The sequence below is a fragment of the Hemiscyllium ocellatum genome, chromosome 39 (genome assembly GCF_020745735.1).
Source record: "Hemiscyllium ocellatum isolate sHemOce1 chromosome 39, sHemOce1.pat.X.cur, whole genome shotgun sequence".
Lineage (NCBI taxonomy): Eukaryota > Metazoa > Chordata > Chondrichthyes > Orectolobiformes > Hemiscylliidae > Hemiscyllium > Hemiscyllium ocellatum.
In genome coordinates this window covers 33,307,672-33,335,012 of record NC_083439.1, presented here as the reverse complement: position 1 = coordinate 33,335,012, position 27,341 = coordinate 33,307,672, and the positions used below count along the sequence as shown (strand labels likewise).

General features: G+C 40.8%; 1 protein-coding gene across 2 annotated transcripts in view; it reads right to left on the bottom strand.

The window, feature by feature from the left end:
- efl1 (elongation factor like GTPase 1) overlaps positions 1-27,341 on the bottom strand; it is a 267,202-nt gene that overhangs the window by 134,170 nt on the left and 105,691 nt on the right. For both annotated transcript variants that reach the window (XM_060853105.1, XM_060853106.1), the window contains exons 14-15: positions 26,220-26,392; positions 9,079-9,211 (exon numbers count right to left, since the gene is read on the bottom strand). In XM_060853105.1, the coding sequence (XP_060709088.1) occupies positions 9,079-9,211; positions 26,220-26,392 (306 nt within the window). The remainder of the gene's footprint in view (positions 1-9,078; positions 9,212-26,219; positions 26,393-27,341) is intronic.

Below are 27,341 nucleotides of genomic sequence, written 5' to 3'. Positions count from 1 at the left end.
GATAGGAATGGCAGGATTCTGGAACCATGAATAACAAGGGAAATTGTCAGTGTAGTCAAAAGGAAAAAGGAAGCATATGATAGGTCTTTGCAGCTACAAACTGATGAAGCCCTTGAGGAGTACACATAAATCAGGAAAGAACTTAATTGCAGAATTAACAAGGTTAAAAGGGGCCATGAAATGTCTTTAGCAAACAAGGTCAAAGAGAATCCAAGGCTTCTTATGCATATATTAGAAGAAAGAGGATAGCAGGGGAAAGGGTAGGCCCATTCAGGGACAAAGGAGGGAAGTTATGCATGGAGCCACAGGAAGTGGGAGATATTCTGAATGAATACTTTGTATCGGTATTCACAGAGAAGGACGTGACTAATGTTGAGGTCAAGGATGAGTGTGTGAATACTCTAAAGAGTGTCAATATTAAGAGGAGATTTTGGGTATCCTAATTTGCATTAAGGTAGCTAAGTCCCCATGGGCAAACGGAATCTATCCCCGGTTACTGTGAGAGGCAAGGGAAGAAATAGCTGAGGCATTACAGATATCTTCGCATCTTCTTTGACCATAGGACTGCAGAATAGCCAATGTCATTCCTTTGTTTAAGAAACAAAGCAGGGATAATCCAGGAAATTACAGGCCAGTGAGCCTGATGTCTGTGATGGGGAAGCACTTAAGAGAAGATACTGAGGGACAAGATACATGCACATTTGAAAGAAAATGGATTAGTTAGGGACAGGCAACTTGATTTTGTCTGGGGAAGATCATGTCTCACCAACCTGCCAACCTGATTGATTTTTTGAAGAAGTGACAAAGATAATTGATGAGTGGAGAGCTGTGGATTTAATCTATATGGACTTTAGTAAGGTATTTGATAAAGTCCCACATAGCAGATTGGTACAAAAACCAAAATCACATGGGATTTAGGGTAGACTGGCTAGATGGATACAAAGCTGGCTTGGTCATAGAACACAGAGGGCGGAAGGCCCTGTTCCTGTGCTGTACTTCTCTCCATTCTTTGTTCTTGTTCTTTGAAACCAAAACTTATCACAGTATTCCAGCTGTGGTCCAAAAAAATGCCTTGTACAATTTTAATAAAACCTCGCTACTTTTTTATTTCATTCCCATTGAAAGATAAGCCAATGTTCCATTTGACTTCTGCATTATCCAGTAAACTTGGATGCTAGCTTTTTGTAATTTGTGCATGAGGACTCCCAAATTCCCCTATTCTGTACCTGTCTCCATTTAAATAATATGCAGCTCCCCTATTCTTCCTGCAAAAGTATACAAGCTCACATTTCCCACATCATAATCCATCTGCCACATTTTTGTCCACTTGCTTAACCTGTCTATATCCCTCTGTAGATTCGTGTTATCCTTATCATCAGCCTATACAATCATTTTTGTATCATCCAAAAACATGACTATATTACATTCATTTTCCTCATCCAAGTCATTAAAATATATTGTAAATGATTGTGGCCGGAACACTGATCTGTGTGGCACTCTACAAGCCGACAGTTGCAACTCTGAAAATAACTCCCTTATCCCAACACTCTGCCTTCTATGAATTAGCCAACCCTCTATCCGTATTAATTTATTACCCCCAACCCATGCGCTCTTACTCCATTAAACAACTTGATGAAACCCCTTATAAAAATCCAAATATATTACATCCACTGCTTCCCATTATTTATCTTGCTCGTTACCTTTTCAAAGAATTCTAGTTTTCAGGCATGATTTCACCTTCATAAAGCCATGCTGACTCTGCTTGATCATATAATGAACTCCAAATTTGTTATTATCTCCTTTTCCCAACAACAGATGTACACTAGGTGTTTGACATACACCACTGTGGACTGCAACAATTCTAGAAGGGACCTCACTATTACCTTCTCAAGGACAGTTAGAGATAAGCAATAAATATGGTCCTAGCCAATGACAACTTCATCCAATGAAAGAATATTTTTAAAAACTGAGTTTTACTAACTTTCCTTACAACCAAAGCAGTCATGAGTATAACACTCTCTACTACTGTAAATTGATAGACAATCCATAATGAAGTGGTCAAATGTAACTGGACCTATTTATCTGCACAAAATTGACTCTTTGCCAACAGTAGTTTGGTACAAGTATTTCTTTCAGTCGAGTTGAATTATCTTCAAATGTAAATATTTCAAACCATGTTAAAAGATAATTGGCATTTTAAACTGTGAATCAATCTAAATTTGCCAAGTTTGGAAAGAGTTTGATGACAATGTCTCAGTAAAAGCCCATGGTAATTACTCCACGTGTAAGGGATGCATAAGTGACATATAGACACAACAGAGCAACTTAACTTCTGATTCCAGACAGAGCAGCACAGACCACAAGTATGAGAACAAAGAACCAAACACAGAAAGCAGTAAGAGGAAGAGCATTATTAATCTTTATCTATCTAAAATTCTATACTTAACGTACATATTAATAAAATAAAGACATTTAACATAGGTGGTATGGTAGATAAATTACAGAGAGCCAAGAACATTTATCCATTCAGATTATAGAAAGTAATTGCTAATGAAGTTTATTTATACTACTAGTTTCCTCAGAATGACAGCTACATATACAATTAAATTGCATTTTGTAAAGTTTAATCACTGTTAAATAATTAAAATAGGTTCACTTTTGACTCAATATTTAACAGCTTCATAAATTTTTTTATTAGCTTCAATATAATTAAAAGATCAATTCATTTATTAGCCCTTTGAAATATGGCAGTGCCAACCCAATCTTCAAGCATATGCCAATTTTCATTTACTCGTATAACTCACTCACTGATTATGACACATTGGTATTTCAATTAACAAGCACTTATCAATTCCCCATCTTACCAACTAGATTGCTTCCTTATTCACAGATTTGCAAAAATCATCACTATATATTGTATCCTAATTAAATAGAGAATCAAGAAATGAGAACCACATTTATCATGGCTGTATTTATCATTGAACATTAAACAGAAACTGCAGCGAAGTGGTGCAGTACAGAAAATTTCATTCTACTATCACATTCTGTACCCGATTTATGCATAGTTAACATGATAAATCATCAATTCAAATCGCATAATACTTTTGCTCAACAGAAAAACATTACAAACAGAGCGAACTCAGTGCCAGCATAAATTTCAATGTACATGCTAATATATGTTTTCCTGTATCTAGAGTCCAGAAGGATAATTCAATGGAATAGGCAAGTGTGCATATATTATAATACAGACACATGTGCCATGTTATTTCCCCAGTGACTTCATGGATACCTTGGTACTAATCCATATAAAGTAATAAAGCCAAGGTTTAACCTCCAGAATGACCCAAGTTACTTCATCTCATGAGGCCAAGATCATGGGCGTAAGAGGTGGGAATGAAATCAATTTCTGTTCCATTTCTAATTTTTATCTTGTGCATAGCAGTTGAAATCAAAATCAAATCTGGCTGTAATACCTATCTCACCACCTATAAGAGAGTGAAGATTTGGATGTTGAACACCAGAGAGTGCTGGCTTGCTGTGTTCTTCAGCCTCCTGCCTGACTACAACAGAGTGCTGGGCAAAGTAGTATTTATGGAGACTGGTGGAAGGCAGGAAAGACCATGCAATGGTTGGATCAGTTGGTGACAGAGGCATATAATTAAACAGCCATCAGTAGTGGAAGTGGAATGAAGTGCTATTTGTGGCAGAATCATGGGATCAGAATTTACCAGAGGATCAAGGTTGTATATACTCTGTATCTGCCTGAATGGTGACTGGGGAAGAGGATGGCACAGATGGCGAAGGAATTTACTTTCAGGGCAGAAATTTCAAATCTTGAACTCAATAGCATAGTGTTCTTTATATGGTTGTGAACTTCCTATTCATCGCATGAGCATCAAATGCTTTCTTTTTAAAGAACCTGTGAAAACAGGAGGGTGTGGATCATAACAGAATAAAAAGCAAGCTAACTACATGATTTAAGGCATTAAGGTTAAATGTGGTGACCACTGTTGAGACACAGAGTAAACCCTCCTGCTTAATTTAAACCAGCAACACAGAAAAGATTTATCCCATGCCATACTATGTGAAACGTAGAGAGTCCTAGAACTATTTAAAGTAAAAATTAGCCACTTTATTTCTTAAAGAATAACAGAGCATAATTAAGCAACAACTGTTTACAACTCCTTCCTCTAACTTAACTTCCACTTTCCCTTCTATAAAACTAGTCTGATAAAACCTCCCAATTAAGATTTACTGAAAAAATTCAACCTTCAAAAACTAGCCAGACTTCAAATCTTTTCTTCTTCTTAGGGATTTCTGCATCACAGATTACTGATCGCTAAAGATACCCTTAAGAGAGCTATTCTCCAGGCTGTCTCTACATGCTGATGGCGTGGCAGTTCTCCTCCCAACTGTTCAATTTTCCCTGGTCCAATACTCCCAAAGCATCGGATTGTGTCATTGGCTTTTAAGATTGTCAATTTACTAAATTCAAACTTGATTGGAATTTGGTATTTTTGGGGTATAATTTAAACTGATTGGCCTAATTTGAATCTGTTTTTGTCTCCAAGCAATCAGCTGCACTAACTGCTGGACCACATGCTGCAGTGCATCTTGTTGAGAACACTTGGTGTTGTCAGGTAGTTCTGCCAGCTTTTAACTTTCTTAAAGGTACAGTACATCCATATCGTCATAACACCACACACTCTGCAAAAGACAAGTGGTTTTCCAGAAGAATTGGTGCTGAGACTACTGGGTCAAAGGCTGTTGCACCACCTTGCTCACTATTTAAAGAAATGACTTAGATTTTGTAATCAGGAACAGAATTTGTGACTAACATCAAATAGTGGGTACTGTAAATAATGAGCATGTTGACAAAAAGTACAGGAAAACGTCAATGAACAGAGCGAGCATGTAATTTATTTTGTTCATTCATGGGATGATTACTTTGCTGGCGAGACCAGCCTTTATTGTGCATCCCTAGTTTCCCTTGAGAAAGTAGTGGTGAGCTACCTTCTTGAACTACTGTAGCCTATTGGTTGTGGATGCATCCAGAATGCTGTTGGTGAGGGAATTCCAGGATTTGGACACAGCAACAGTGAAAGAATGCTCCAGGCTTCATCCGAAATGTTTAAAAACTAACCTTCTAGCTCAGCGAGCAAACCTACACCCAGAAGGAATGCTGATATAGTTCCAAATCAGGCTTGGAAGGGAGCTTGCAGATGGTTAATCCAGGTGGTACCATCGGGATTGGAAGGTTTGAGTCGTAAGAGGCTGAATAGGGAGATTAACAGGTTACCTAACAGAAATTTATAAAATCATGAGGGGCATGGATTAGGTGAATAGCCAAGGTCATTTCCCAGGATAGAGGAGAGAATAGGTTTCAGGTGAGGGAAAAGATTTAAAAGGAACCTGAGGGGCAACTTTATCATGCAGAGGGTGATGCAGTGGAGGGGGTGGGTACAATTGTAACATTTAAAGGGCATCTGGATGGGTACATGAATAGGAAGGGTTTAAGAGAGATATTGGCCAAATGCTGGCAAATGGGACTCGGTCAGTTTAGGATATCTGGTCAGCATGGACGAGTTGGACAGAAGGGTCTGTTTCCGTGTTGTATAACTCGATGACCCTAGATAGAAGTTTTTAGATTTTGTTTCTTTTCTGTGACGATGAGATTTGGAAATAAATACAAGGAGACCGACAATAAAGTTTGCTGAACGTAAAAATTAGTTGCTTTAAATTTAAATAAAACCAGTTTCTAAGGTATGAAGAATGAATGTTCTGAGACAGATTGGGGAAATTATATTGAAAGATATGACAGCAGTCAAGCAATGGCAAACACTTAAAGAAATAATTCATATAATTTACAATTTTCAATTAATATACCATCTAGAAGGAGAAAGACAGCAGATACAATGGGATTACCACCACCTGCAAACTCCCCTCCAAGCCTGATTTGAAAATATATCTGTATTCCTTCACTGTTGCTGGGTCCAAATCCTGGAATTCCCTCCCTAACAGCATTCTGGTAGCATCCACATCCAATAGGCTACAGTGGTTCAAGAAGGCAGCTCACCACCACCTTCTCAAGGGAAACTAGGGATAGGCAAGAAATGCTGGTCCAGCCAGCAAAGCCACAATCCCATGAATGCACAAAATAAATTACATGCTCACTCTGTTCATTAACGTTTTCCTTTTTTTAAATCAATATACTCTGTATTAATTATACCCCACTATTTGATGTTAGTCACAAATTCTGTTCCTGATTACAAAATCTAAGTCATTTCTTTAAATAGTGAACAAGGTGATGCATCAGCCTTTGGCCCAGTACTCCAATTCTTCTCGCCTTTTGCAAAGTGCGTGGTCACCACCTTTACCCTTACTGCCTTAATTCATGCAGTCATGATTTGGAGATGCCGGTGTTGGACTGGAGTATACAAAGTTAAAAATCACACAACACCAGGTTATACTCCAACAGGTTTAATTGGAAGCACACTAGCTTTCGGAGCGATGCTCCTTCATCAGGTGATTGTCAACCTGACGAAGGAGCGACGCTCCGAAAGCTAGTGTGCTTCCAATCAAACCTGTTGGACTATAACCTGGTGTTGTGTAATTTTTAACTTAGTTCATGTAGTTAGTTTGCTTTTTATTCTGTTATGATCCACACCCTCCTGTTTTCACAGGTTTTTAAAAAAGAAAGCAGTTGATGCTCGTACTATGAATAGGAAGTTCACAACCATATAAAGAACATTATGCTTACAACAACTATTCACTCTCCTGACTAAAACACAAATGATATATACTCTCATTCTTTAGGTTGAAATTTTTAAGTCTCGGAGAGATCGGAAATCCTCCATTTGGAGAAGGCACAACTCTATTGAGTTCAAGATCTGAAAGATTCTCCCATAAACTAAACTCCTTCGCCATCTGTGCCATCCTCTTCCTCAGTCACCATTTCAGGCAGATACAGACTGTACACAACCTTGGTCCTTTGGTAAATTCTGATCCCTTGATTCTGCCACAAATAGCACTTCATTCCACTTCCACTAATGGTGGCTTTTTCACCACATGCTATTGTCGCCTTCAGAACCAACCATTGCGTGCTCTTACTTGCTCACAAAAGTCTCCAAAAACACCACTTTGCCCAGTCCTCTGTTGTGTCCATCTTGTTCCTGTTCATCAGCCAGATCTTCCTGCTCTCCTCCTCCAATATAACATTTTAAACTATTTTTCATCTTAGGATCCCAAACTGTCTCCAACACCTTATCTGGGGCAACATTCTCCAACTCTACTTTTTTTTAAGCTTCTCGTCTCTCATTAGCCATCTATTGACAGCCATATCTTCGAGAGTCTGAGTCTCTCTTCCTCTCTCTGGAATTTCCTTCCTAAACATCACTGAGAAAAAAAAGAGGAACAGAAGAAAGGAACTACCACCACAATTATTAGCTTAGAGTCACAGAGCTGTACAGATGGATATAGACCCTTCAATCCAACTGGTCTATGCCGACCAGATATCCTAAATAAATTTTGTTCCATTTGCCAGCAGCTGGCCCATGCCCCTCTTAAACCCTTCCCAGCCAGACACCTTTTAAATGTTTAAACTTTATGAGTCTCCACCACTTCCTATGGCAACTTGTTCCATACATGCATCACCTGCATGAAAAAGGAGCTTCTTGGTTCCCCTGTAAATCCCTCCCTCTCACCTTAAAATATGCCGCCTAGCTTTAGACTTAACTTCACCCCCAGGGAAAAGACCTTGGTTATTCATCCTATTCATGCCCCTCATGATTTTGTACACCTCTGTAAGATCACCCCTCAGCCTTCAACACCATTTATTCAGGAGTTTTTCCCATATTTTAATAGGATATAGGTGTTGATGGCAAGGCCAACATCTTACTCAGAATATGTAACTATGTTAGAAACTTTGTTTGGAATACACTGAAGATCCTGTAAACTAGTGTTTATTTGATTCTCTGTAAACTCCACAAAGGGCAATGCTATGGTGACTAATCTATCCAGTTCCATCGTATGGCCTACTGAAACGGCTCCATATATGATCTTTCGGAACTAAATTTTGGGGGAGACTTGTAACCAAACAGTGCAAACTTGATTCTGATCCAGAGAATTAAGATCAATGCTATATTCACTGCAATCACCATTCATTTCCTCTTTCCTTGTCTATATTCTAACCTAGATAGATTTCATAAGATACAAGAATACAATACCACATACTACTTTTAGTTATGACACTTACATTAAATTATCCATTAATTCAAAAGGCTTTTGAGCCCAAGTAAGTGGTGTTTACTTAAGCAGTTGAATCAAATTGTTCTGTGACTTTTTCCCACAAAATGGACTTGACGAAAATATGATTAAATTGGGAAGAGCACCTGTTGTCTGTTTACTGATAAAATGACTGGATTAAAAAGATTGAACTCAGTACAGATGTCATCTAACTGAAGTTCTCAAGCCTTACGGAAAAAAATCCAATCAATTTTAAGTTAGATTAATTACTCAAGTCAGGGAATATGCAAGACAATGTTCCAATTAAAGAATCACTAAATTGCAACCTGCCTTGCTGTTCTCTCAGTTCAAACAAAGAACATTGTTTGGTCAATTCCCCAGGTTTCTGACAAAACTAAATATGCTTGATACAGCAGCCATTCAATCAGCACTGTTAGAGGAAATTTACTACAGCAATATATCAGGTTACTGATGCAGTGAAGATATTATATGCTTTGCTGATGTTGAAAAGTACAGCGCCTCAAAGATTTTTATCATCGCCCATCAATCATATCTTAAGTCACCTGCAGAGCCAACTATTCCAATTATTTGCTGGTTAGGTTTCCATACTTGTCAACTTCAGCTCATCCAACATTCTATTACTGGTCAACTGAATTACAAAATGAGCAAGCGGAGGATTGAAATATTTCATTTTCTGAACACGGAAATAACTTGTATTATACACAAGTTTATTATATACACTAGGTTTTTTTTCAGGATTGAACTGGCATTTTATAAAGAAAACTTGGTACCATGATCTACAAGCTTATGAGAAACTCAATAGCAAAACCTTACCGAGGACGTTGCCAACTGGTACCTCTTCTACATTCTCCAATTCCTTTCCCATGAGCAGGAACAAGTCCTCCACTGTACAACAAGCCAAGTGTGGGATTGACAGGTCATCATTCGGTGAGCATCTCTCTGGCAACTAGAGAAATATTAATTCATATGAATACAAAATTTATTTCTCACAGCATCACTGTATACACCCTTTATTTGTTAACAACAAAAGGATACCAAAATCAATTCAAATATGCTAAAGTTACATTTCTTAGCATATATCAGCAAGACAAATTCACAGTATCTGAAATCACATCGTGCTATGTTTCTGCTGATCAAGTAACGAATTGTACTTTAGAGGTCTGAGCATCCATTAGTGCCTATCGGAAGATTATGGCTAGCTTTCTAAATATTAAACGAACTGCTATTTGCTGCAAAGAATTAAAAGAAAGTAACATATCAAGAGATTGAGATAGCATTAACAAGCCAGTCAGACCTGGCTCTGAGATTTACAGTACACTTCCAACTTCTTCAGCACGCCACCCTGCATTCAGCAATCAACGGTAGGATTACAGAAACATGGGAGGCAAAATCAGCTGGAATGCTTAATTTTATGAAAAGGTATTCAGGATTTTAGAATTGTTTTCCCACATGCTTTTGTAAACAGTTAAACTTAATGCAAATCTCCATTCACTTAGTGGCACAGTGGAATGGACTTACACAAATAAATACATTCTATCACCACATATTGCTGCTACAATTTCCATGAGATGCTGCTGTGCAATAAGAGTTTGTAATATTGTTTTTAGCAATTAAGCTAAATTTCTAAAAGTGTATTTTCAATTGCTTTAGGGAATGATTTGATTTTGCTGCAGTTATACTGACATTGGCCCCTAACAACTTGTGCCTTTTGTATACAAAAGGAATTCCTAAGAATACAGGTTTTGAAATAATTTATAGGGGGCTGCGGGTTGTTGACACAGCAATAGGTGAGATTTTAAGTTTTAATGGCATGGATGAATGTTTTAACAGCAAACAAGTAGACAAGTGATGTTAGAGCAGGTGAACCAGGCAGCCTTTGCAATGAAGAGGACATGGGGCTGGAAATTCAGCTGAAATTTGAACAGATCTTGGCTTGCTGTACAGTGTGGACTTGTTTCTGCTCATGGGAAAGGAATTGAAGAATGTAGAAGAGGTATCAGTTGGCAATCTGCTACAGACTTTTAGGCAGCCTGCAGCAGTGGCCTTAAGGGGGCTCAAATCTATGGTAAAGGCATGTAGTTTTCAGCTGGGGTTGAAGATAGTGGCTTTGGTCTTCTCAAAAGTTGCAACTTCCCTTTGCAACAAAGCAAGAGCAAGACAGGCTACATCAGACTAGAATCTGACAACAAAGAAGTAATTGGTGGAGCTAGAGTTTGCCCAGATAGAAATGGAAACTAATATCATCTCTCAAGATAGCAATACCAAACATTGGTGTGCAAATGAACAAGAGACCTTTTATAACTAAGGAGCAACAACACTGGAACAATATATGGGATTCCATTGCTGAAGCTACTCAATACAACCAGATACAGAAGAGTGACTGAATGCGAGTGGAATCACTGCATTAGATGGAGGAAAGGTATGGAGCAGGATTGAGAGATATACCTTCATGGAGGTCAAGCAGGAAAATGAAAAATAATGCACCATATTCACAGAGGTCATCAGTCATGACTGGTTAGTGACTTTATGATAGTAAGCTAATGGCAGACAACTGATTGGAGAAACTCAACACATTTCACACTGTGGAAACAGAATGGTAGTTTGTAAGGACAGTCAATACTTTTGGATGTAGGGGTATGACAGATATTTTGAAAGGTAACAGTACTTAAGGAAAGCAAACCATTCATAATGTCAGCTGGCAAGGTGAGGCAGAAGGGAGAGATTGGTGGTCAGCAGTTTAGTGAGCAATGGATCAATGGAGGACGGGGTGAGTCTCAATGAAAAAATGAGATTATAAGTAGAAAAGGAGGAAAAAGAAAGGAAGCTGGCAAAAGATGGACTTACGATGGGTGGGACTGCCTGAAGAAGCCTGGCTTGCAAAGAAAGGTTGGATGGGGTTACAAGACACAACACAGACAGCAGAACTGATTCTGTAGTGGCAGCAGGCAGGGTTTGAGAAAATTATTAGCCTTAAGAGAAAAGAAATCAGGAATTCTTTTTCTACTCTCCAGGATGATCCTGGGTGGTTTTGGCAGAGAAAACTAAGGCTCAATAGCATTTGACGCCATTCACTAAAGCTGGAAAATAATGGAGAAATTAGTTATGCACCAAATAGTCATAGTGTCCTACACAATGGAGACAGGCTGGTTGGCCCAAACTGATTCATGTCAACCAAAATGTCCATCCACGCTAACCCCATTTCCCTGCACCTAGCCCACTTCCTTCTAAAGCTTTCTCCTCCATGTATTTGTCCAAATGCCTTTTAAACGTCATTAATGTACCCACCTTAATCACTTCCACATGCGTATCACGCTCTGTGTAAAAAAGTTGCCCCTCATGTTCCTTTTTATTAATTTTCCTCCAGCTTTAAACCGATGCCCTCTAGTCCTCGATTCTCCAACCCTGGGTAGGTTTGTTCCTTAGGTTCAAGGGAACAAACAAAAAAGGTAGCCTTACCTTGTGGAGAAGGAACGACTAGGGTTTTCTGGGAACAAGGATATCAAAAAGGAAGTAAAGGAACAATTGAGCAAATCAATACTCCCCAAATAACTGGAAGATTAAGATTTTCAAAACTTTGGTATCAACATCACTGGTTGGGCCAGTGTTGATTTTCCATCCCTAATTTCCCTTAAGATTTTAGGATGGTAGTGAGCTGCCTTCTTGATCTGCTAGAGTTCTTGAGATCTATGGGTATGCACAATGTTATTACGAAGGGAGTTTCAGGATTTTGATTCAATGTCAATAAAGTGAGTTGGGATATTTACTGTACAGAAGTAAATAACTAATAAAGGAAACAGATGGATGTGAGTCCAGAAGGATGTAAGTGGTGAGAGCTGAAAGGAAGTGGTCAGAGAAGGCCCTGCCAGTAATTAAAATCACAAGAGCATTGAGGATGTGGGAAATGGTGGCTCTGACTTTGACATAGAGAGTTTGTATGATGGGAGGACAACGGGGAAGGGAGGTTTTTTTTTAGGAAAGAACATCTGAGAAAGAAACAGAAGTCACTGAGGATAAGGAGTCAGCGTAATGGGTGAAAAGGATTTATGATATCCGGACAAAAATCAGAGGTATGACTTGGGTCTGTGATAAACATGCAATTTTTAAAAGGAGAGCTGAGAAGGATAGAAAAGGTGAAGTGCTCAAAAAAAGAGACTGCAGAATAGCCAGGAGAGATTTAAAATTATAACTTTGAAAAGGAAGCAAGGTCTTAGTAAGGGGAAAGCATTACTATCTATGAGGTGTTTTTCAGCCAAAACCATCATACCACAGCAATCACTCACATTAAGATCATGTCTGCCATAGTCCTAAGGGATTATATTAGTTGACATGAACCAAACAGAAACCACGTTAGCTAATTAAATATCTGGAAGAACAATGGGTAAGAGAGGAGACCGGAACAGATGGGCTTGTAACTTGCTAAATAGCAAAGTCGGGTGCTTTGAAGGACCTTCCAGAGAAGGTCAGATACTGGAAGTGAGTTTATTCAAGGAGCAATTCAGAACAACATTAGCAAGTCATGTGAATAGTGATCATTTGGAGGAAAGGATGCCATAATGTTGTTAAGAAGGGAAAAATTTAAAATGCAAGGAGACACGGGAGAGGATCTTACTGGGTGGAGGAGACAAAGTAAAATGGAAGTTCTGATCCTGCACATACAACAGCAGACTGCAGATTTCAAAGGACATTTGAATGGACAGAAATAAATCAATCTGCAAAGTCTGAGGCTTAAAGGAGGCCCTGATGTAGGATTACCAAATAGCAAAAGCCAGTGAGAAAGCTTATTTGTTCTGAGCTGTAATCTGAAACATATTACTGTTACTGTTATGGTGTAACATGCTTTGTGAACTATCCATTTTTTGGCCGTCAACTTGACTCAGGCCAATCTTTCGGATTTTTTTTAAGTAAAGTTGCTACATGTTGAAATGTAAATAGGGAAGCCAAAGAAAAGCATTCAAAGCTTTCAAAATGTCACGAGAAATGTCAAAAGTACACAATCATGTAAATATCTAAAGGGCATAATTTTTACAAACACAACTGTTGTGAAATATGACTGCCCTTTTTTTTGATGTTGCATGCTATTTTAGGTTGTTCTCTGCTAGTTAAGAATGTTAGGCTGATCCTGACATCTTGCACAACTCAAAATTCTCAAAGCATTAGGCTTAAGAAGAAAAATAATCTAATTTCCAATGAAACAGGAGTACAGATAAATGTAACAGCCAACATTCCAAAGTAATAATAGTTTCAAAACTGAAGGACACTTGCCTTTATTTGTAAATAAAGCAATAAAGGCAGCAACTCAGAAACAGCACATTTCAAAGCAAGTTAGTCAGTATATTGTTAATTATAATGGAGCAGTAATATGTCTTTTTTACAAGAGCAAATTTAATCTCTTAAGTAAGTTTCTTGTTATTATACATAATAAAAACAAATTTTGCCACAGTTTTGTTTTTACCTAGCCAACCTCAGGCAAATAACCTCTCAATGGCCCTACAGACTTAGATTACTTTCAGAAAAATAAAGAACTGCACACCGTACACAAACAGGAGGCTGGAAGAACACAGCAAGCCAGGCTGCATCAGGTGGTGAAGAAAGCGACATTTCAGGTCAAGACCATTTATTGGGGTAACAGAGCTCAGAAATAAATAGGAGGGGGGAGGTGGGGCTGGGGGAAAGGTGGGTAATGATAGGTGGATGCAGGTAGGGGGTTACCATGATAGGTCAGTGGGAAGGGTGGAGCTGTTGGGTGGGAAAGGAGATGAACAGGTAAGGTCAAGTTATGAAGGCTGGTAGGAGAGTCAAGGCTGGGATGAGGTTGGGAGTGGGGAGACAGCGAAGCTAGTGAAGATTGTGCTGAGGTCTGGTTGGTTGATGAGAGGAATAAATCCGGTTGGTAGAGTCATAGAGATGTACAGCATGGAAACAGACCCTTCAGTCCAACACGTCCATGCCAACCAGATATCCCAAACCAATCTAGTCCCACCTGCCAGCACCCGGCCCATATCCCTCCAAACCCTTCCTATTCATATACCCATCCAAATGCCTCTTCAATGTTGCAATTGTACCAGCCTCCACTACTTCCTCTGGCAGCCCATTCCATACACGTTCCACCCTCTGCATGAAAAAGTTGCCCCTTAGGTCTCTTTTATATCTTCCCCCTCTCACCCTAAACCTATGCCCTCTAGTTCTGGACTGTCCGACCCCAGTCTATTTATCCTAACCATAACCCTCATACTTTTGTAGACCATTATAAGGTCACCTCTCAGCCTCCTATGCTCCAGGGAAAACAGCCCCAGCCTGTTCAGCCTCTCCCTATAGCTTAAATCCTCCAAACCTGGCAACATCCTTGTAAATCTTTAGTTGGAAGGAAGGATTTGGGAAGTAGAATTGGCGGGACTGCAAGGTCATCGGGGGATGGGTGGGTAGGTTATTTGAAATTGAAAACTCAATGTTAAATCCTCTGGCTGTAGGCTGTCCAAACGGAAGAGGAGGTGTTATTCCTCCAATTCTGGTCTGATTCACTGCGGCAATGGAGGTGGAGGAAGTGGACATGTCGGAGAGGGAGTGGGAAGGAGAATTGAAATGGGCAGCGACCAGGTGGTAAATATGGCTGTTTAGGATTTGGTAACAGTGCTCAGTGAAATGGTCACCTAGTCTATGTTTAATCTCACCAATGTAGAAAAGACTATACTGGAAGCTCAGGATGCTGTAGATTGGGTTCGAGGAAATGTGAGGTGATGCATTTTGGAAAATCCAATTCAAGAGCAAACCATACAGTAAAAGGAAAAATGAGGTCCAGAGAGATCTGGGTGTTCAAGTCCATTGTACCCTGAAGGTGGCAATGCAGGTCGATAGTGTGGTCAAGAAGGCATACGGCATGCTTTCCTTCATCAGACAGGGTATCAAGTACAGGGGTTGACAGGTCATGTTACAGTTGTATAGGACTTAAGTAAGTTTCTTTTTTCCTCTTAGCTAGTCTCACAATTTCACCTGTTGTCCATGGTTCCCTAATCTTGCCATTTCTAGCCCTCATTTTCACAGGGACATGTCTGTCCTGCATTTTAATCAACCTCTCTTTTAAAACCTCCCACATATCAAATGTGTATTTACTTTCAAACAGCTGCTCCCAATCTACATTCCCCAGCTCCTGCCAAATTTTGCTACAGTTGGCCTTCCGCGAATTTAGTACTCTTCCTTTAGGACCACTCTCGTCTTTGCCCATGAGTATTCTAAAACTTACAGAATTATGATCACTGTTCCCACAGTAATCCCCTACAGAAACTTCAACCACCTGTCTGGGCTCATTCCCCAACACCAGGTCCAGAATGGCCCCTTCCTGAGTTGGACTATCTACATACTGCTCTAAAAACTCTTCCTAGAAGTCTGGTCCATCTAAACCTCTAACAATAAATGAATCCCAGTCAATGTTGTGAAAATTAATCTATCCATAATCTGTCTGCATATGTGTACCTCTATCTCATGCTCACTAATGGGAGGCCTGTAGTCCAGCCCCAACATTGTTACCACACCCTTTCTAGTTCTGAGCTCTGCCCATATTGCCTCACAACTCCAGAGTGCTCTCCTTCAGCACAGCTGTGATATCCTCTCTGACCAGTAATGCAATTCCTCCACCCCTTTTACCTCCTTCTCTATCCTGCCTGAAGTATTTATATCCTGGAATATTTAGTGCCCAATCTTGCTCTTCCCCCAACCAAGTCTCAATAACAGCAATAACATCATACTCCCACGTACTAAACAAAGCTCTAAGTTGATCAGAAGCTAGGAAAAGGTTGGTGTACAATCTGAAGATAGTGGAAGAGGAGGGATGGGGGTTGGAGCAAATGATTGGTGGAGATGGAAACCAGCGAGAACTGCAGTTGTGCAAAGGAATGGAGAATGGTGGCCAGGGAGGAACAAAAGCTGTTAGTTAATGAAAATGAGTTGGCTGTGGTGACAGCAGCCTGTGAGATGTCACGGCTTAGTGTGTAGGAGTAGGGGAGAGTGCATGGAATCGTAGAATCCCTACAGTATAGAAGCAGGCCATGAGGCTCACTGAATCCATATTGACTCTAAGAACAGCAACCAACCCAAACGCATTCTCCTATCCTATCACCGTAATCCTGCATTTTTGATGGTTAATCCATCTAATCTGCACATCAAAGGACAGTAATTTAGCATGGCCAATCCACCTAAAGTATACATCTTTAGATTGTGGGAGCAAACTGGAACATCCAAAGGAAGGCCACGCGGTTGGAAGATAGTGCTCAGATCTTCAGATTATTGAACTCAATATTGAGAAGTGGAAAATGAGATGCTGTTCTTCCAGCTTGTGGTGAGTTTGCTGGAGCTCTGCAGCAAGCCCAAGAGAGAAGTGTTGTCCAAGAAAAACCATGGTACGTTCTAATAACAGGCAACTGGAAGTTTGCGGTTGGTTTTTGCAGATAGAAGGTAGGTGATCCAAAAAAAAATTCAGCTTTTTATTAAACGACAATATTATGATTTACTTGTACAAAGTGCTTTTTCAAATCAAATCTTATTTGTCAAAGTTTTCAGCAATCATTTGGATAAAGAATTAAACTTGCATGTAGCACAGCGTATTGTTTAAATAACAAAAAGAGACACAGAATATATTAGCCAAAATCTTGTCAGACTATTCAAACACTTCAGTATAGCATATAAAAACATGGTATCCATAAAATGACAGGCCAAATAAAATGCAGTGAGTCCTTAAGTTTACAGACATGTCAAGAACTGGCATCAGCTTTTCTTTTAAAATATGGGAACTCTTATTTTCAAAACAGTCACTGCATATACTAGCTACCACAGGGAGATTTACGGATAGCTATAAAGAGGTTTGGAAAGGTTGCCCCACAGAGTAGAGATCAGAGTGGTGCTGGAAAAGCACAGCAGGTCAGGCAGCATCTGAGGAGCAGGAAAATCAACGTTTCGGGCAAAAGCCCTTCATCAGGAATGGAGGCAGGAAGCCTCCAGGGTGGAGAGATAAATGGGGGGTGGAGAGATAAATGGGGGGGGGGGGGGTGCTGGGGAGAAGGTAGCAAAGAGTACAATAGGTGAATGGGGCTGGGAATGAAGATGATAGGTCAGAGGAGAGGGTGGAGCAGACAGGTGGGAAGGGAGATTGGCAGGTGGGACAGGTCATGAGGTCAGTGCTGAGCTGCAAGGTTGGAACTGGGGTAAGGTGGGGAGAGGGGAAATGAGGACACTGATGAAGTTCACATTGATGCCCTGGGGTCGAAGTGTTCCAAGGCGGAAGATGAGGCGTTCTTCCTCCAGGCGTCGGGTGGTGAGGGAGCAGCGATGGAGGAGGCCCAGCAGCTGCATGTCCTCGGCAGAGAAGGGGATTTGAAATGTTGGACCATAGGGTGGTGTGGTTGATTGGTGCGGGTGTCCCGGAGATGTTCCCTGAAGCGCTCAGCGAGGCGGTGTCCAGTCTCTCCAATGTAGAGGGTAGTCAAGCTATAGGCTGACACTGTCTGCATGGTAAGTTGCCATGGATATGATGATGTCCCAGACACTAATATCACCTTACCAGGATATGGCCTGTCTTACTGAAAGGGCAGACCCACTAGAGGTATAGAGAGGTACTCCTGGTGTTGTTGTACATGGCCTATTTCCAGAACCTGCTCTGTTGCAGTTAAGCTAACCATCTTCCACTTTAACTGGAGATCAAACATGGACAGTACAAAGCTCAAGATGGGATGGGATAGGTGGGGGAGGGGAAATATACGTAACGCTACCCTCATCCTGAAGGCCACCTTTGTGTGCAGCTACACCTAACTGTACGTAAACCCTCCATGCATAAAATGTCACTATGTACTGAGGTTCTACCCGACCCCACTTTTGCAAAGGATGGGACTGGTCTTGGTACCATGGAACACTCCAAGTAGTTGGCACATTCTGTATACCTGTCCATCATGGAAATATTTGCAAAGGAAAACACCTTTGACCACAAGTCCATCAGGACATAATCAGCATGTAGTGTCCCTGAGATCCTGCTGGAAAAGGAGAGTGTGGATCCTGTCAGGTTGTCCCCTGAGCAGATCAAAGTAATTTGGCAGAACACCTCATCACCAGAACTCTCCAACAAAGATATCACTTGGCTGGTGGTGAGAACGGCACAACCTTCAAGTATACCCAGTTGGTCTGACCCATCGCCCTTAAAGCAGCTGCAGGGGCATACAGACTATAACACATCTCCTGCTGAAAGGTGCCTTTGTGAAGAAAGTCTGGAGAAAGGTGAAGTACTTGGATGCAGGTTTGATCGCTGAGCTGGAAGGTTCGCTTTCAGATGTTTCATCATCATTGTAGATAACATCATCAGTGAGCCTCCGGATTAAGCACTGGTGATATGGCTTGCTTTTTATTTATGTGTTTAGGTTTCCTTGGATTGGTGACATCATTTCCTGTGGTGACGTCATTTCCTGTTCTTTTTTCAGGGAGTGGTAAATGGGATCCAAGTCAATATGTTTTTGATAGTGTTCTGGTTGGAATGCCATGCTTCTAGGCATGTCTCTGTTTAACTTGTCCTAGGATAGATGTTTTCTCCCAGTTGAAGTCGTGTACTTCCACATCTGTATGTAAAGATATTAGTGAGAGTGGGTCATATCTTTTTTGTGGCTAGTTGATGTTCATGTATCCTGGTGGCTAGTTTCCTACCTGTTTGTGCAATGTAGTGTTTGGTGCAAGGTATTTTGTAAGTGACATTAGTTTTGCTTGTTGTCTGTATAGGGTCTTTCAAGTTCATTAGCTGCTGTTTTAGTGTGTGGGTGGGTTTTTGGGCTCCTATGATGCCAAGAGGTCTGAGTGGTCTGGCAGTCATTTCCGAGATGTCTTCAATGTAGGGGAGAGTGGCTAGGGTTTCTGGACAAGTTTTGCCTGCTTGTTTGGGTTTGTTGCTGAGAAATCGGTGGCATGTCTTCCTTGGGTACCCATTCTTTTTGAATACACTGTATAGGTGATTTTCCTCTGCTCTTATGAGACATATAGATGAGGAAGGACATCACCTCGATTGGGACAGCACATCCATCCTAGGATAAGCTAAACAGAGACATGCGTAAGAATTTCTAGAAGCACGGCATTCCATCCGAAACTCTATCAACAAACGCATTGACTTGGATCCCATTTACCATCCCCTGAGAAAAAGAACAGGAAATTACATCACCAAACCAAGGAAACCTAAACACATAAATAAAAAAGTGGGCCATACCACCAATGCTTCATATGGTGACGAAACGTCTGAAAACGAATCTTCTACCACAGCGAGCAAACCTACATCCAGAGCCTCAACATGCAGTACATTTTTGAGCTTCGTCCCGAGCAGGTCTGTAACACAGGACTCTGTGCTCCACGGTCTCCACACCAAAATAAGTATCAATTGCGTCTGGAGGACCATCGACTTGGTGAAGATGCTCTTTGGTCTGCCGAAACTTATCAGTCTTCCATAACAAGGAGTTGACCTCGACTGAGCGTTGTAGATTGGCGCATTCTATGGTCCACGAATCCATGCTGAGGGATACACTAAACCTTGGGGTAGTTGCTGTCAAGATACAGTGGGAAAAGACCACCATCTAAAGTCTTTCTGGCAAAGTTCAATAAGGCTCTGAACTGTTGTCAGACCCTCACAATGCCTCAAGTATATGTATATAATATGTTTTGCAAATAAGACATACCTTTGGGTTTTTGGAACTGTCTGGAGAGTCAAACCAATGTTTGTCTGTAGTCAATAATGCTAAGACAGCACAGAAACAAACAGCTCTAGTGACAAAGATAACTTTACAAATAAAGTATATTCTTGAAATGAAAATAAACCAAAGTAGCAACAGAGATCTGCACTGGCAGTAATCTTGTCGGAATCCCAACTTCCTCCCTGGAAATTTCTGCTTATGTTGGGGAAAGAAAGAAATTTACATTTATACTTAATCTTTCATAACATCAGGATGTCCCAAAATCCTTTCAAAACAACCAAACACTTTTGAAATAAAGTTACTGTTAAAGATAGGGAATAATCCAATATCACAATGGACAGCACAACACAGAAAGTACTACATTGGCAGGAGCCTTGAGGAAGTGAAATGAACTTTAGAAGATTAAGTCTTTACTATCGGCACAATTTTATATTGAAAGGTCCCAACAAAAGCAATGGATCGAACATGAATGTTTTTTCAAATAGCACTGCACAATTTTTCATACATGCCTGAGAAGTCAGATAAAGCCATGGTTTAATGTCTTATCTGCCACTTCTGTTAATGTTGTGCTTTCTGAGATCTCCAACGCAATGAGTGTTTAAATCTCTAGTAGAGTACTAGAACCACATTCTAACTGAGAGGCATGAATGCTACCAAGGAATGAAATTTTAGCTCAATGCCTCAACTTTATCTGCCACTTTTCAGATCTTCTGTTCATTTTAACTGGGAGAGATTTTTGTTTCAAGTTAAAACAAGACTTTGAAACAAAGCTAAATCCAAGATTCTAATATGAATTTGCTTTCTGTACTCTAAATGAAGCAAAGGGCTAGAGTAACTTGAACAAAACTTGAAACCTCTTGTATGCACTTGAATAGAAACTGTTATTCTTATCAAATCAATGCAATTAAATCACATTCATACATAACAAGCTGAACTTCGCAAGGAGAACCAGGACCTGGTTGTCAGGTACAAAGGTGCCAACCTGGAACCCAGTAAACAAATTTGGTGCAGGCAGACTCCTAAATGGTCACCTGAGGGCCCCATGTCCAAGGAGAGGGATGACAGCTCTGAATCTCAGCAGTGCCTCTTGGTTAGGTAATAAAAACTGAAAGAACTGCAGATGCCATTAATCAGAAACAAAAACGGAACTTGCTGGAAAGGTTCAGCAGGTCTGGCAGCATCTGTGACGAGAAATCAGAGTTAACGTTTCGGGTCCGGTGACCCTACTTCAGAACTGATGATAGCTAGGAAAATGTTGGTTTATATGCAGAAGATAGGGTTGGGAAAGATGTAAGGAGTAAACAACTGAAGGGGATAGAGCCCAAAGAGAGAGAAGAACATTTGGACAGACAAAAGAGTCAATAATGATCTGGCTGAAAGGGTTAAAATCTGTTAATGGAGACTGTTAGTGACTAACAACAGGTAGTGTGTCATGGCAGACCACGTGATAACAAGGTAAAAACAAGGACTGCAGATGTTGGAAACCAGAGTCTAGGTTAGAGTGGTGCTGGAAACGCACAGCAGGTCAGGTAGCATCCGAGGAGCAGTAAAATCGAAGTTTCGGGAGACGTCGATTTTCCTGCTCCTCAGATGCTGCCTGATCTGCTGTGCTTTTTCAGCACCACTCTAATCTAGACTGTGTGATAACAAGGCCCGGTGTATGGGGTAGGGGACTAGGACAGAGGAGAGTTCAGGCCTAAAATTATTGAACTGGATACTGAGTCTGATTAGAACAAGTCAACATGGATTTAGTAAGGGGAGGTCATGTCTGACAAACCTGTTGGAATTCTTTGAAGAGGTGATAAGTAGGTTAGACCAGGGAATCCCAGTGGATGTGATCTATCTAGACTTCCAAAAGGCCTTTGATAAGGTGCCACACGGGAGGCTGTTGAGCAAGGTGAGGGCCCATGGTGTTCAAGGTGAGATACTGGTTTGGATTGAGGATTGGCTGTCTGACAGAAGGCAGAGAGTTGGGATAAAAGGTTCTTTTTCGGAATGGCAGCCAGTGACAAGCAATGTCCCGCAGGGTTCAGTGTTGGCGTCGCAGCTGCTCACATTATATATTAATGATCTGGATGAAGGGACTGGGGGAATTCTAGCGAAGTTTGCCGATGATACGAAGTTAGATGGACAGGCAGGTAGTACTGAGGAAGTGGGGAGGCTGCAGAAGGATCTAGACAGTTTGGGAGAGTGGTCCAGGAAATGGCTGATGGAATTCAACGTGAGCAGTGCGAGGTCTTGCACTTTGGAAAAAAGAATAAAAGCATAGACTATTTTCTAAATGGTGAGGAAATTCATAAAGCCAAAGTACAAAGGGATCTGGGAGTGCTAGTCGAGGATTCTCTAAAGGTAAACATGCAGGTTGAGTCCGTGATTAAGAAAGCGAATGCAATGTTGTCATTTATCTCAAGAGGGTTAGAATATAAAAGCACCGTTGTGCTACTGAGACTTTATAAAGCTCTGGTTAGGCCCCATTTGGAGTACTGTGTCCAGTTTTAGTCCCCACACCTCAGGAAGGACATACTGACACTGGAACGTGTCTAGCCGAGATTCACACGGATGATCCCTGGAATGGTTGGTCTAATATACGAGGAACGGCTGAGCATCCTGAGATTGTATTCATTGGAGTTTAGAAGATTGAGGGGGGAGACTTAATACAAGATAATACATGGCTTGGAAAGGGTGGACGCTAGGAAATTGTTTCCGTTAGGCGAGGAGACTAGGACCCGTGGACACAGCCTTAGAATTAGAGAGGGGAAATTCAGAACAGAAATGTGGAGACATTTCTTCAGCCAGAGAGTGGTGGGCCTGTGGAATTCATTGCCGCAGAGTGCAGTGGAGGCCGGGTCGCTAAATGTCTTCAAGGCAGAGATTGATAGATTCTTGATGTCACGAGGAATTAAGGGCTATGGGGAGAATGCTGGTAAGTGGAGTTGAAATGCCCATCAGACATGATTGAATGGCGGAGTGGACTCGATGGGCCGAATGGCCTTACTTCCATTCCTATGTCTTATGGTCTTATGGATGCAGGGTTATCATGCAGAAAATGAGGAGTTCTTCCAGCTTGCATTGAGATTCACTGGAGCACTGCAGCAAGCCTGAGACAGAGATTAGATTAGATTAGACTTACAGTGTGGAAACAGGCCCTTCGGCCCAACAAGTCCACACCGACCCGCCGAAGCGCAACCCACCCATACCCCTACATTTACCCCTTACCTAACACTACGGGCAATTTAGCTTGGCCAATTCACCTAACCCGCACATCTTTGGACTGTGGGAGGAAACCGGAGCACCCGGAGGAAACCCACGCAGACACGGGGAGAACGTGCAAACTCCACACAGTCAGTCGCCTGAGTCGGGAATTGAACCCGGGTCTACAGGCGCTGTGAGGCAGCAGTGCTAACCACTGTGCCACCGTGCCGCCCAAGATGTTGGCCAGGGAACAAAGTGGTGTGTTAAAGCGACAGGCAACTGGAAGCTCAGGGTCTTTTTTTGTGGGCAGAACATTGATGGTCTGCAAAGCAGCTATGCAGTCTATGCTTCATTTCCCCAATGTACAGGAGACTACATTGTGAGCAGCGAATGCAGTAGACTAGATTGTGAGAAGTGCAGATAAAGTGCTGCTTTACCTGGAAGGTATGGACCTTTGGATACTGAGGAGGGAGGAGGTAAATGGGCAAGTGTTACACCTTCTGCAGTCGCAGGGCAAGGTTCTCTGGGGTGGGGGGGGGGGGGGGAAGATGTTGGGAGTGAAGGAACATTGGACGAGTGTGTTCCAGAAGGAACGGTCCCTACAGATGGCAGACAAAGGAGGGGAGGGAAATGTGTGACAGAAGGTGGGTAAAAATGGCAGCTGATGATCTTCTGGATGTGGATGCTGGTGGGATGGTAGGTAAGGACAAGGGGAATCCTGTCACTGTTGCAGGAGGGAAGAGATGGGTGAGGGCTGAAGTGCAGGAGATTGATCGGAGCCAGTTGAGGGCCCTGTTGACAATGGTGATGGGGAATCCTTGGTTGAGAAAGAAGGTGGACATTTCAAAAGCTCTCTTGCTTAAGTTGGCCTAATAGGAACATATGCAACAGATGGAGGAACTGGGGAAAGGAATGGAGTCTTTAGAGGAAACAGGGTATGAGGATGTACAGTCCAGCTAGCTGTGGGAGTGGATGGGTTTATAGTGGACATGAGTGGCCAGTCTATCCATTGAAATGAAAACAGAAATGTTGAGGAAGGGAGGGAGGAGTCAGAAAGAGATCTGTTGAAAGTGAAGGCAGGATGGAAATTGGAAGCGAAATCAATAAACGTTTTCAACTCCGGATGAGAGAAGGAAGCAGATCCGATGGTATCATAGATGTAGCAGAGAAAGAGTGGAGTCCAGAATAGGACTGAAACAAGGAATATTCCACGTACCCCACAAAGTGACAGGTATAACTGGGGCTCATGCACGTAGCCATGGCCACCCCTCCGACCTGAAGAAAATGAGAGGAGTTAAAAGTGAAGGTGTTGAGAGTGAGGACAAACTCAGCCAAGTGGAGGGTGGGGATGGTTCAGGCCTTTGGTCCAGGAAGAAGCAGAGAGCATCCACCCTGCTAAAGGAAGAAAGTTATTAGCATACAAAGGATGCAGTAAAAATATACAAGATGTTTCCAGGCCTGAAGGGTTTGCTTTATAAGGAGAGACTGGACATGCTGCGTCATTTATCCCTGGAGTGCCAAAAATTGAGGGTTGACCTTATAAAGGTTTACAAATTCATGAGGGGACAGCCAAGGTGGATGGCCAATGTCTTTTTCTCAGGGTAGGGAAGTCCAAACCTACAAGGAATAGGTTTAAAGTGAGAGGGGAAAGATTTGAAAGGAACCCAAGAGGCAACCTTTTACCACAGAGGGTGGTATGGAACGAGCTACAAGAGGAGGTGGTAAAGGTGGGTATTGGTCAGGTACATAAATAGGAAAGGTTTAGTGGGATAAGGGCCAACAGCAGGCAAATGGGTCTAGTTCAGCTTAGGATACCTGGTTGGCATGGACGGGTTGCACCCAGGGTCTGTTTCCGTGCTATATGACTCTAAAACTGTAAATGTTCCCTTAATATTGTTCACGTTATAAACAAAAAGTATTTCTCCGATCCATTAGGAGAATCATCCAAGATTTCCTAGCTTTTGAAAGTCATTTTCAAGACACAATCTTATTCAGTACTCAACAGAATAAACTGTTCTTCTTTCTCTTTTTATCTTTACAAATCACAACTCTAAAGAAATTCTTCTGCAGGATTATGGTGCTGTAACTGGTACATGACAAACAGTATTCGAGAATCTTCTGAGCTAGATTCAGAAAGGAATCATGAAAATGATGGCAACAGAATTGCACCACATTATATTATTGAATTTTCTCAGCAATCTATCCCAACTTCCTATGAAGTTATATATTTTCACATCAGCTACCACTATTTTCTTTTTTCCTTTTACTTCAGTTTTCATTTCTCCTTTAGAAAACCATACAAGCAGCTTTCACATCATCTCCTCTGCTCATGATTTTAGTGGTTTGTTCAGGTTAGCCCAGTGGTCCCATCCTCACACAGACATATCACTTCACCTCAATGTGATCATTCAGTCTGCTTCTTTTACTTATTATGTGCATACATGAAGGAATAATCTGAAAGTAGGCATTAAAACAAAAGATATATTTCTATTAATTATTTCACAAAGACCAACAACTTCGAAATTTACACATACTAGTCCCTAACTGTAGCATGAAAAATCTTCGATGTTCTTCGAACACTCTACCCTTGGTAAATAGTAGAAGGTAAATTCCATGCTGATCGCATATTTGAACACTAAAAGCCATATAAGTAAGTTACCTATCTACTTGTATGAGCAACCAGAATATATATAAATCATTGATAATGAAATCAACCTAACCAGCATCACTTGTTTAATACACAAGGAAATAGTGCTTGGTAAACACAATGTTTTGATATTGCCACCATCACACCTTGTGTAAGATGCCACATTGAGGTAATCATTTCTTATGGTTTGTTTCCTTTTACAACACAAAAGGGTGTGTTGTATTAACACTTTTGATAATCACTACTTTTCAACAATATATTGCTAAAAAGGAACAGATTGCTTGTTAAATTGCATTATATAAATCCACATATAAAATTGCTTTCTTCAACAAATAGCTGTTGTATCTGTAAGCACCACAGAATCTCCACTAATTTTAATACCCCAAAAAAATAAGAAATTCATACATACACACCTTGGTTAAAGCTTCTGAAGGGTCATACTTTGGTCCTAGCACAAACAGTTTCTGCCCTCTACGAATTGTTCCACTATATACTCGAGCGAACGCAATGAAGTGCTCTTTCTGTTGACTCTCCTGTAAGCAAGTAGTCAGATCTGCCTGCTCCATCTGACTCTCTACGTGCATGTCTTAAGTGGAAAGAAAAATAAGTACAAATAAATCTCTGTCTTATGATTACAAGACAAGCAAACGTTATGAAAGATAAGCCGGAATCCTGAGTAATTCATAAAGTAACTAACCGATGGTTGAATGCAACACATATTTTGTTTTTTTTAAATTAATCTAATTTTTTCCTCATATCTTCAAAGTTAAAAAATGCATAAGATTCTAATGAAACACTTTTATGAATGAACAAAAATGACTAATGAAGTAATGTTTTTTGAAAAAAATAGATGATTTGCAATGATGGGTGTAGTTGCATTTAATTCTGCAGTGGCTCTGCACGTTTTGATGATCATTCAAATTAAATTGAATGGCAGCTGTCTAGTTACAGTTTCCATTCCACATCACTAGTGTAGCTGTTGTTTCTTCATTAGCCATCCACCAGTAATGCTTCCATTACCCTTTCCAACCAGAAAGACACTTGCAATCATAAGATGCATATTACTTACACATACATATATCATTAAATATGCATGTAGAAGATAGCAATTGTTTCAAATAGTCAACAAATGAGTTATGTAGTGTTAAATCTGTCTTGAATAAAACTGATCAACTTTTGGCGACAGACTGCCAACACTTAATCAATCAGCACTAACTAATGAGTCTCAGAACCTGCTAGCCACCTACAAGTAAACTGGGTAAATAAATGGGTGCTGCTAAAAAGCACCCTAAATACATAAAATTGGGTTTAGCAGCATCATGTCAGCCAGGAAAGAAAATGAAATCAAATAAACTAGCTCACAAAGCATTTCTTAGACGTGAGGAAGAGTGTCTGACAATAATAAATTAACTGTTTCGAGTACTTCCATAAGAAACGGTATTTTCTCAGACTTGTCAGCAATATATCAGTTCTACTAAAAAGATAAAAAAAACTACAGTTGCTAATATTATTACTTATGAAATCTTATATTATAG